Source organism: Dermacentor albipictus, chromosome 7, assembly GCF_038994185.2.
Source record: "Dermacentor albipictus isolate Rhodes 1998 colony chromosome 7, USDA_Dalb.pri_finalv2, whole genome shotgun sequence".
Taxonomy (NCBI): domain Eukaryota; kingdom Metazoa; phylum Arthropoda; class Arachnida; order Ixodida; family Ixodidae; genus Dermacentor; species Dermacentor albipictus.
Window position 1 is genome coordinate 60,122,418 of NC_091827.1, and position 12,170 is coordinate 60,134,587.

Below are 12,170 nucleotides of genomic sequence, written 5' to 3' on the forward strand. Positions count from 1 at the left end.
TGGATAAAAATTCATTTTTTTACCGTAAAAGTGCGCGAGAAAGACGTGGACGAGAAAGAGAGAAACGGCAAACATGGGCGCTACTCGCGACTAGCTGTTATTTCTAAAGAAACATAAATATTAAACTACGCTGAAAGGAGAACCACCCTTTGAAGGGTGCACAAGAAAACGAAAATGATAGACATACCAGGAAGCGCGCCTACTTATTTTTCACACGTGATTCCGCATGCTTACGGTTCAAACCTACTTAAGAGCTTGTCAATCTTCGCTACGACGTGGACAATATCCATTTATTAGGGAACCAAATCCATTTTTTGAGAACACGTCGACATGGTTTCATACCCCACAAGTTGTATTTGTGCAAGCATAATTAGCACCTTTAAATGTTCGCCTTGGACCAATATTTCCACTTCATAGGTCTCCAGGGTTGCTCAAAATTGAATATACAGACATTTTTTCCAAACAATGCGAAATTTCTGCCCACAACTTATTTGAATGACCGCTTACAAGAATATTTGTGCGTTTCAAAATAACTGTAATAGAGACAGGTGATGTCTCGTGTGAAGAGAAGGCAGGCATGGGTATCTACTCAACATCCCTCGATTGGCCTTTTTCACTTCGCCTTCCAGATTACACATCAGTTTTTCATGCCAAACTTCTGGCAATAGTTCTTGTTTTGCAAAAATTACCCTTTCATACTACAAGAGTTATTATCCTCACAGGTTGTGATGCAGCGCACTTACGGCGTCTACTAAGTCGACAACATTGAACACGTTTTATTCATTAGCTCCGTTTCACTTAAGTTTAGCTCATATGGTATGGGTCCCAGGCCACCGAGACATTCATATTAATGAAATAGGCATTTCTTTATCACGAGCTTCCTTAACACGTCCTGTGCTATCTGTGCTGCCGGCAACAGCGCACCTTACCGCATCCAGATATAGGCAATTTTCTTTGAGCGAAGACAAAAAAGCCCTGTTGTTAGCAAAATCTAAAGATTGTTTGCGCCTAAATTATTCTTAGAACCGGCAATGGTGTCCTAACCGGAAATCCGAGGTTTCATATACTAGGCTGCTCCCGTTGCCGTATTCCAACACCTAATTTTTACTTGCACATATGTGATTTGGCGTTATCCCCTCTATGCTACTTTTCCAATGAACCGGAATCTATAGATCATTTTTTATTATCATGTCGGCGGTTTTCTGCTGATCGAAAACTATGTCTAGAAATTGCACTTCAAAATTTAGGATTACCTTTGAGGAGTACTGTTATACTCTCCGTTGGAGCAACTGTATTGGGATACAGCCACAGGAACCTTTGCCTAGCCATTTATGATTTTCTATATGGCACAATAATAATGCCTTGTTAGTAGTTCTTAGTTTCCACTATTGATTTACTTCTACTTCAGTTTATAAAATTAAAAAAGTAAAAGCACAAATTCACATTTTAAATCTTACTCATGTTTTTATACCAAATTTAACTTACTCAAGTATGTCCTTTTTAGTATTCCTATTAATGCAAGGCTTACTATAGTAATGATCACTACTTTATCTCATGTATTCGCAGTATAATGTTCATATTGTATTATGTATTTACTTTCCTTCTTTTGTGTTATTTATTTATTAACCAATTCCTTTTATTTATTAATTCATATTACCACCCGATTCGTGGCCTACCCACCACAGTATGTTTGTGCCAATAATTGAGGCTTCTTCATTGTCATCATCACCTCGTGTCACGAGATTCGTGCCACGAGGTGATGACGATGAAGAAGCCTCAATTCACGAGCCACGAGATTCGTGCCACGAGGTGCAACGGCTTCAACGCTCGCGTCTCTCGGCCCCTCAGCCGCCAGTCCCTACCAGGTTCGAGCTTCTCCTCTGCCTGACTCCTCCTCGAAGTAGACATGGCTGACGCACAAGGTGAGCGCGGAACATTTCTTCTCACGCGGCAGCTCGTCAGATTGCTCAGCACCTTAGTCATTGAGCCTTAGAAATCTCCTGCAAGAGTTTGACGATGCAGCTCGACCTTAGTGCGAGAGGCCATCGGCCATGTTGCATTGTGTGGGCCGGTTCTCGTTCAGTCACGTTAGCTATGCGGACCGCACGGGATCACGGAGTACCGCCTTTCGGAACGTAGTACTCTTAAAAACGGTGTACAGCCTTTCGGGCGTCTCTTCCCTATTGCAAAACCCAGTGCCACTGGCACCCAGTGCGCCGGATTATGGGCCCAGTGCCGCGCGCTGGATGCTGGGGCGCTGGGCAGGCGCGGCGTACTGGGAGGCACTGGCTACTCATGCGAAAAACTGCTCTAGCACGTTAACTATGCTGTGCCTGGACACCGTATATATTTTTTGAATACAGAAAGCAACAAAGAGCGTTTTAGTGCAATAAAAAAAGAAGAAAGAAAGGTAAAAATAAAACCTGGATTCGATCGACAACCTGCAGATCCAAAGCCGGGCAGTTTACCTCTACGCAACACAAGCTTTTTTTTTTCTTTATTGCCTGGCTATGGTACATAGTTTCACAAGAGACAACAATCACCATAACGAATACAGAAGTACAATATATACTTTCTGAATGTGCACATATTCAACCAGCACTGTGCTGGCTCAGTGTAATCAAAATTCGCGTAATGCTACCAACGGCTCTACTCTTGCGAGCCACTCGGGTGGTTCCTGTGCCACTTTACAGATAGCGACAAACCAGTGCATGTTTTCTCTGAAATACATACGTGCAGGCTGCGCATCTTTATCGACATGGTATCCTGCCATTCTCGCGCGCCAAATACAGTGGAGGCCCAAGAGCATAAGTAAATCAAATGGCACCGCATCCTCATTATTTATGCTTAAGTAACGGATGCCATACGGGTCTAGTGGAAATTCTTTCTTTAGTGTCCTGTGCAATACATACCAGAGGAACAGGCCTTCTCAACAGTTTAAAAAAAAAACATGACCTATTGTCTCTGGCCGCTTGTAAATTAAACAGTGCGTTCCCCACGGTAAAAATACTCCCTTTCCCCAAAAAAACTTCTTAACTGGTAATGTTCCAGTGTGTAATTTCAAAAAGAAGGTTTTTGTTGCTGGCGGGACCTGCATTTTCTCCACTCTTTTTAAAACATCGCTGCTTGCGCCTCCACCGTACAAGGACCTGTACAATGGCACTGGCAAAAGAACGTCGCACAAAGCACAATACAGTTTCTTTTTGTTCACTCCGGACAGGTAATCATTCGAGAAGCGCACTGAAAGAAATCTGACACTCGATACGACTTCTTCGTAAAAACGTCGAATCCCTCCGGAAAACCCTTCTGTTGAAACAACATACTCTGGCAGCCGTCTACTCAGCCTCATTTCGCAAACCGTGCGCAAGAACGGGTCTGTTGCGTCCCGAAAGAACAAAAGCCGGTTTACTAGCTGCCGTAAAAAGAGGCGGCCCAATCCCAGCCCCCCGTCTTTTACCCGCCGGTACAGGTTAGTCCGACCATACAGTGGTCCCATTCCGACGCCCAGACAAAACAGCTAAAATTCTGTGTAGCTTCTGAACGTTTGACCGTGAACAATGCAGTACGTGTATTGCGTACCAAAGCTTGCTGATAAAGAAAAGGTTGCAAACGCTGGCGCTGGCAAAAATAGAAAGATTAGTGCCTTTGCACTTCTCCGCTCTTTCCCGTGTGTCTTTGGCCTGCCCTCTCCAGTACTGCTCGCTATCGCGATAAGCATTGAGAGGGATGCCCAAGTACTTGCCCGGGTTCGACATCCAATGCACGTTGGCGAAATGATCTGGCTTCGTTGGCAGCGATCCATGCCAGAGCCCTAGGCACTTGGACCAGTGAACTCCGCTACCAGTGACATGGCTAAATTCACGGACACATTTGACAGCCCCAATTATGCTCCCCTGATCTTCCGCGAAAACAGCGACATCCTCTGCATAAGCCAGCAGCTTCACTTCTACAGCTTGTAGCTTAATCCAGTAATTCTATTGTTTTCTATGAAACTCATGCACAGGGTTTCAATGTAGATACAGAACAAGAGAAGGCTAAGAGGGCAGCCCTGACGCACGGAACGCTGCAGGCTAATGGGAACCCTCCAATTCTTATTCACGATCAGGCTCGTCGTGCAGTTATGGTACAGCTGTAGCGCGTTAAATATGCAGTGCCTGGACCCCGCATATTTGCGGTGCCCGGACACCGCAAGAACTTCACTGTTACGCAGCACCAGCAGTCGATAATTTGCGGATAATTTGCCATGTCAAAATCGAGAAGCAGTTTTTGTTTCGCCAAGCTGCGTCTCGCACAGACATGGTAGATGCGCTATCGCCCAGCAATTAATACTCACGCCTGTACTACAAAGAGAAATTTGCTATCCGTATTCAGCAGCATGCTCGGAAGTGCCACATCATAGATTTTCACTTGCGATTAGTATTTCAACTTCGAAAAAGATTCTAAATGAACCGCCGACCCGGGACACTGTATGGGCTGTTACTGCCCATACTGTTACTCGATAGGCGTTTTTTTGTCGTTCACGCGGTGGATAAGGAACGTTTTCTTAGTTCAGCGATGCCTCTCAGCCAACGCGTCTGTCTAGTCATATATCTTCGTCAGAGAAGCGCAGGCTAGTGCTGGGAGCCTTCGGCGATCGCACATGTTTATGACGCGTAAACATAGGCGGTCATCGCTTCCTGTGCTGGCACTGTAGACATGAAAAAATTGTTTATTTAGGAACACCGATGCGAAAGCTAAAATATAGCGATTTATTCTTGTTAGACTTCTTTATTCCTGATCCTAGACGCGCCGATAGCGTGAAGACGGACTCGGCGGATACGCGATGTCTAAGCTTCAATGAGGATCGATCTCAGCGCGGGTAGCTGGCGAAAGCTAAAATGTGCGTATTTGAGTCTCAGAACATTTTTTTAGTACAATAGGGAAAGTGGAAGCGCACGAATCGCCTCAGCTTCTTTATCGGTGCGATAATATCAGTCAGCGATAGGCTTCGAACTCGGGGTCCGTTCGCGCGCGTCTGAACGACTTCTGCATTTCATGTCCACTCCACAACACTGCGACAACGGCGACAACTCCCAGACATATGTTACGTGCGAACTACTAAAAAACTCGTCGTCCTCTGCGTTTGCGTGGTTTCGTTCAAGAATTTAGCTATCCGCCCAGTCAAATGGTAAAAATGACAAAGAAAAACTAACGTGATCTTCAGTGTCAAATGTCCATGAATAATCAGGGAAGCTCATGCACCTTTATTCCAAGCTGCGACACGAAATAGGATTATACGAGCCCAAGATATAGCGTTACTTAGGACAAGAGACTAGTATCAAGCGATGAAACTGTATAAAGCATTGATTATTCAGCAGCGCTCGTCCTTGCGTAAACACAACCAGCGCCGTTTCCAGTGCGAACCAGCAAACTGCAGAGAGAACCAACGCATGTACAGCACAAACCAGTGCACCCCAACGTCACGGTGTAGTATAGTGTCGCCCCCTGTCAGATCTATGTGTCATCGCACATGTATGTTTTGTTGTTTAGCTAGATGGCGTACCCTCCTTCTGTCATGTGACGAGCATTGGACCAATTGGGAGGTGTCCTCTGGCGTGTGAACCCTTTATAAGCAATAAACAGCCGCCGGTCGGCGGAGTCTTCGTTCCGGTTTTCAACGGGAGCAGTTCGCTCCGCGTCTCCTTTACTGCGCCGGCGTTAGCCGCGCGTTCGCTGGTCGGGGCCCCCCGCTTGCCTGCCGCTGCCGACACAACACACGGCAGTGGAACCAGCGTCTCTTCCAGTGTGATCCAGCTCTTATCAAGCGTTCTCACTGCTGTCCCAGTGAGTCCCAGCGAGCGCCAGCGTACCAAGTGCGACCCAGTGCCAAAAACCCCCTGATTTCACACTGGAAGACGCTGGTTTTTGCAATAGCGTTGTCTTCACGACAATAACCTATCTTCAAGAGACTCAATTACCCAACGTCTCTTTCTGGCCCTGTGTAATGAATATGTCGACGCCCAAGACGTAGAATTTAAAGCAAGACAAGCTGTCAACTTTATTTTTTCATAGCTCGCGCAAACCACCGTTAAAGTGTACTCTTTGGCTATCAAGTTAGCAATTATAATCTTTATTTGCAGCTTCTACTCCCATCATTTCTAGAAAAGCTTTAAGAAAGACACCGAAGCTGAAGGGACCGCTATGACGGCCGTCCGAAGAGCCCGAAGAAAGTCCGCGGTTTCAATTACGGATCCGTCGGGGTTCGCATTCATCAACGCGGACCACAGGCTAGCCCAGTTTATCTCTGCATACTATTTACTCTACAGTCAAATACTCTAGGGAACATGTTATAATCTTGCCATGGTAGCTAGTCAACGTTCGAGGTACTTTTACTTCGCAGGCATAACACGAGACTGTAACCAGCTCCGAGATATCCTTCAGCGGACATGCGCCGAAGTACGCCGACAACGCACAAAGCGGATTCTCAGAAATCCTTGCTTTCGCTGTGCAAGACTCGACTGTGTTGAACACTGAAGTATTTCGTGACAGCTTTTGAGAATCAATATCTGGAAACGTGGTAACACGTACTACCTACTTCTACTACCTACTACTACTACCTACTACCTACCTACTACTACTACCTAGCTACTATACCTACTATGTGGTTATGCTTTGAGCACCCACCAGCTTCAGTCCGTAAGTGGCAACCCGTGCCCTAAACTGAAAACACGACTGCGAAAAACTCAAAGGTAATTACTTGACTTCCTCCGGCACGCGTATCGCGAGAAATGACATCTTTACTTCCACTCGCGATACTGTGATTCTGTTTATATGAATACTTCTCCGCCGAAACGGAGCAACCTAATTATGATAAAATGCAGTTCGAATAAACATTACTTCTCCTGCAGACCTAAAATGCAGCCGATTTAGCGGCATGGGAAGTGCTGTACCAGCCTGTAGGTCAATGACGTTACTGCCCTTCGGAAAGTTCATTCGTCGAAAGTAAAGGACAAATCGATGAAAGAGCGAGAACAGCGAAGTGTCTGGGACGTTAACGAATAGCTAGCGCTGCATTTATTGATTCGAAGAAAAAGAACGACGAAAATTGATTAGGTTTCACGTCCCAGAGCAAAACGCTGCTTTTGAAAGGAGCCGTAGCTGGTTTGGCTATAGGTAACTGGGATGAGGTGGGCCTTTGGACTCATTTTTATATCTTGGGGCTGTATAGGCGACTTGCACTGACCTCGTCATTGGCTGCATGTTGGCGAACAAGTACAGTAAGCAGCTGTGTCTGTGACGTCATGCGCCAAACTGCTGTCTATACTGCCCGACCGAAGCACCGTGCGAAAGCGTTTATTTTAGCGCTCAAGATCCCGTCACAATTTAGCCGCTCGGGTCTACGCCCAAAACCCCGATATCTTGTTCAGCAGAGCAAAGCTGCAGCTTCGCTCTTGCAGCTTCTAACCCAGCGCTGCAGGCTACTGACGCTTTTACTTCGTGACTGCTTCTTTGCGGGTTCAGGTTATTACGACCAGCAGCAGCAGCAGCAATATTACCAGCAGCCGGAGGCCCAACAACAAGAGTACCAGCAAGCAGATCCCCAGCAGCAATACCCATACGGCTGGTACGAGCAGGCCGAGTATAACTATACGCAGAACGAAGGGGCACCCATTCTTCTAGGTAAGGGTAAAAGGTGGATGTCGTTGCTCGCTGAACCTTTTAAAAAAGGACAATGAACACTTGCTGCTTGAACTGTTGTGCTCGAGTGTAAAGCGCACCTGATACTTCTGTACTCACGCATACTCACGTAACGTGAATCTGAGGAACTCTCGTTCTGCATGCAGTCTGTTAAAAGGATATCGCGGTCATTAGACGAATTGTAGTGCCAGTAAGCGAATAACCTCTTTTAAAGGTCTGACCAACAATTGGTCCGCTTTCTATTGCTTCTATGCGCGAGGAAGACGAAGTGCCACACTGTAGTGGTCTATGCACTGCGAAGAGCGTACTTAGCCAAAAACAAAGCATTGGAGAGAGTACTTCTACATAGCAATGTTGTGTGATATAGGGTACGAAATAGCATGGCATAGTGCTTGGCACTACGCCGATTTGCATGCGGTCTTGTGGTAGCAGTCAGGCAAGTCCTCGGCATTGACTTTGCTATAAACCACCATTGTCTTGATACCAGACACGCAAGCGCTTAGTAGTTCTTGGGTACCATGGTGACTTGCGAACACTGTATATTGATAGCAGATCGACACGCCAGCGCTTGGTAGGAATATAGGTAGCATGCTCGCCTACAAACCCTCTAGTAATAGCAGACAAACAAGTGCATGGTAGTGTTAGACACCGTGCTGACTAGCGAAAGGTCAAGCGATGCCAAGGACACACGCGCGTAGTAACGCTTGGCCCCTTGCCGACTTGCAAGCGCGGTGGTGATAGCTGACACGTGAATTCTTATTAGCGAAGCCCTTCACTGACAGCTGTCCATTAGCAGTGCCGGTTTTAGGGGGAGTGCCAACTTGCGAGCAATAATCGTCTTTACTGGCACCAAAACAGCGTGAAAATGGTGCACAGTGTCAGGAAAACAGCCGTTCAGCTTATATAGAAGCCCTGCTATACTCCATTTTGATGGGCAGACAAATTCATTGCGCGGAAAAATCTTCCGTTCGTGTCAGGGTGAGGTGCCGTGAGTGTATCTTCGACGAAAAAAAAAAAAGAAGACGCTACGCGGTTAACCGAGCTGGCGTTGTCTTATTTTTTGCTTCTTACGCGCAGGTTCCCGCGTGTCCACTTCACGTAAGTTGACGCGCCAATCTGCTTTAGCCTATATGTTGGTGAACGTGCTTCGTGTCCTGTAGTGGTTCGCCCAAGTCCCGCTTTGAAGGGGGACAGTGAATTCTTAAACGAAGCACGCTTAGAGAGTCTGCGCACTTGACGTATCTTGCTCTTTCCTTTTACATGTTTCGTGATTTTACAGAAGGTATGTACGGGATAATTATACACACATTATTTGCGAGCCCTCATTTTTGTATATGGCAGCGCCTTTGCGATGGGAAGGCAGCAGTGCAATAACGAGAAGGCCACGAAAAAACTATATTTTTGTTTTCTACTGACACCTACGCAATCACCAAGTGATTTCGGAAAAAGAAACAATGCTTTATTTGGTTGGATGTATTGGGCACACGGGAACTGCACCAAATACAGAGTTTAACAGAAACGGCCAATAGTTGCCAGTGGGGACTTCTTTCGAAAAGTTTTTTTTTATTTTTCTACGCAATAAGAAGTTAAAGGACTAACATAAGGAGGCACATCTGCCCAACGGTATGGCTGACCTAATATACTACGAACACTTAGTCCAATCTCAAACCCGTGCTTCAAGTGTTTCTGAACATTGCATTACCAAAATCAAATGTGAGTGATACGCACTTTTTATTGTCGGGTAGTATTCGAATGTCATCGAAATTTGTGTTGGCCTGCTTAAATATCGTACAACAGACCATCGGGGAGATCTGCTTTCTTTGGCTTCCCTAAATGTTTTCGACGGTCATGACTTTGCAAATCAGTCACGAGCGTAAAAATAACTAACGAACTCAAAAAGTGAAACATCTCGAGGACGGTTCGTTGCCTGATACTTCAGGCAGCCAATTTATACGGCATATGCTTTCAAACGACAGACGTCAGTGAAAAAAGCGACCACAGTTAAGAGACTGCTGTTAAGGTTACGCTTTGCATAGTGCGAATGAATTTTTCTTTTTTTCAAATTTGGGGCGTTGGTTGAACGGCGTGCGACGTCACGGACTCGCAGTGCTTCCATTCGCTCTTTTCGGGGCATCTGCGATTTTCCCATAGCCGTCAGTCGGGCTCTGCTCGCTTTGTCCATTGCCGAACCCCCATTCCCTTCTCAACTATCCCGCTGACAAAACCGGCCGGGAACACATCGGCACACGTGAACTCACAGAGAGCCGCGGGGATTGTGTGGCTGATTGAGCGGCTGAATGTTGGTGGCGCTGACCTCATGCGGGCTCCTTTTTTTTGCAGTAAAGCTTGGGAAATGATGGAGCACGTTTTATCAGAATGTGAAGACATCGGCCCAACGGTCGATTTAAGCACCTCTGGCCTCCTTGAAGCCCTTGGGCTCAACGAAAGCAAGGGGAAAGCAAACATGCCCGCAATAGAGACTAGTAAGAGGCGATTGGAAGATTGATGGAAGAAAAGCAAGGACACGAAAAACAACAGAGGCATTCAAAATCAAAGTTTGGTTATGGGAATTGTTCGTGTTGATAACATACGTAGCACATTTGGAAATATATTAATGGGAGCTTGTAGCGCAACCTACTGCCCCGTTCCAAAGAGGACGCTCATAGCATCCATCCATCCATCCATCCATCCATCCATCCATCCATCCATCCATACATCCATCCATCCATCCATCCATCCATCCATCCATCCATCCATCCATGCATCCATGCATCCATGCATCCAACCATCCATCCATCCATCCATCCATCCATCCATCCATCCATCCATCCATCCATCCATCCATCCATCCATCCATCCATCCATCCATCCATCCATCCATCCATCCATCCATCCATCCATCCATCCATCCATCCATCCATCCATCCATCGATACATCCATCCATCCATCCATCCATCCATCCATCCATCCATCCATCCATCCATCCATCCATCCATCCATCCATCCATCCATCCATCCATCCATCCATCCATCCATCCATCCATCCATCCATCCATCCATTCAACCCCCCGCGCTAGCACGGCGCTACAGAAACCAGTGTTCGCGGTTAAAATGATATCTGGAACGGGCGAAAGTTTTTTATACGCCATTTGAACAGTTGTTGCTAGACCACCTTGATGATCATGCATGATGTCATTCACATTACGTTTTATATTCCTTTACAGGAGCTGATCGGTAAGCGAACGCTTTGTATTGCATCGGGTATTTTATCCCAATTGGCCAAAGAGCGCCGTTTGTGTTCCATGCCACATTTACTCCGCAGAAGTATTGAAGCTAGCGAGATCTCGAGATATTTGCCCTCAACATTTATTGAACAATAGATTATTATCCCGCCAGTTGTTCCTCATTACCGAATGAAGTCCATATGAAAGTCAATACATGGAACGCCATCGCGTTTGGATCGAAGTATTGGAGAGGAAATTTTTAAGAGCTAGTACATATAGCTTTGTCTCTGCGTGTAGTAGTGAACAGAGCCAGTTTAAGGGTGGAGAAGAATGAAGGAAAGGAAAGCAAAATTGAAAATTTCACAAACAGGCCTGGAGTGCGGCCTGATCCTGGCGACCAGAACCGGTAACGCACTCTCTCACCAGAGCAGGATTGGCCACCCTGGTGCAGTACTTGGCCACAACCTCCCATATGAAAACAACAATCAAACCCCGGCCATCAGTCCCCAGCAGCCGCGAAGCAACTGACCACGGCAGCGGTCAGATCTGTGACGCTGCAGAAGGTGCTAAGAATACCTGGCTCCGGACAGGCCGCCATTGGAATCTGAACCTGGCAACGTTTAACGCTAGAACGTTATCTAGTGAGTCGAGTCTAGCAGTGTTATTGGAAGAATTAGAGGGTAGTAAATGGGATATATTAGGGCTCAGTGAGGTTAGGAGGACAAAAAAAGCATATACAGTGCTAAAAAGCGGGCAGGTATTGTGCTACCGGGGCTTAGCGGAGAGACGAGAACTAGGAGTCGGATTCCTGATTAATAAGGAAATAGCTGGTAACATACAGGAATTCTATAGCATTAACGAGAGGGTGGCAGCTCTTGTTGTGAAACTTAATAAGAGGTACAAATTGAAGGTGGTACAAGTCTATGCCCCTACATGCAGTCATGATGACCAGGAAGTCGAAAGCTTTTATGAAGACGTGGAATCGGCGATGGGTAAAGTCAAAACAAAGTACACTATACTGATGGGCGACTTCAATGCCAGGGTAGGCAAGAAGCATGCTGGAGACAAGTCAGTGGGGGAATATGGCATAGGCTCTAGGAATAGCAGAGGAGAGTTATTAGTAGAGTTTGCAGAACAGAATAATACGCGGATAATGAATACCTTTTTCCGCAAGCGGGTTAGCCGAAAGTGGACGTGGAGGAGCCCGAATGGTGAGACTAGAAATGAAATCGACTTCATACTCTGCGCGAACCCTGGCATCATACAAG

At 46.2% G+C, this 12,170-nt stretch overlaps 1 protein-coding gene across 2 annotated transcripts in view; it reads left to right on the top strand.

Moving 5' to 3' along the window:
• Window positions 1-1,749: 1,749 nt before the first annotated feature.
• The window catches only part of LOC135912638 (uncharacterized), a 76,608-nt gene continuing 66,187 nt past the window's right edge, over window positions 1,750-12,170 (top strand). Inside the window, exons 1-2 of one of the 2 annotated variants that reach the window (XM_065445125.2) lie at window positions 1,750-1,922; window positions 7,501-7,659. In XM_065445125.2, the coding sequence (XP_065301197.1) occupies window positions 1,907-1,922; window positions 7,501-7,659 (175 nt within the window). In that variant the 5' untranslated portion in view covers window positions 1,750-1,906. Of the gene's footprint in view, window positions 1,923-7,500; window positions 7,660-12,170 lie in introns of those variants that run through there. The other variant, XM_065445127.1, reaches the window with a different exon arrangement.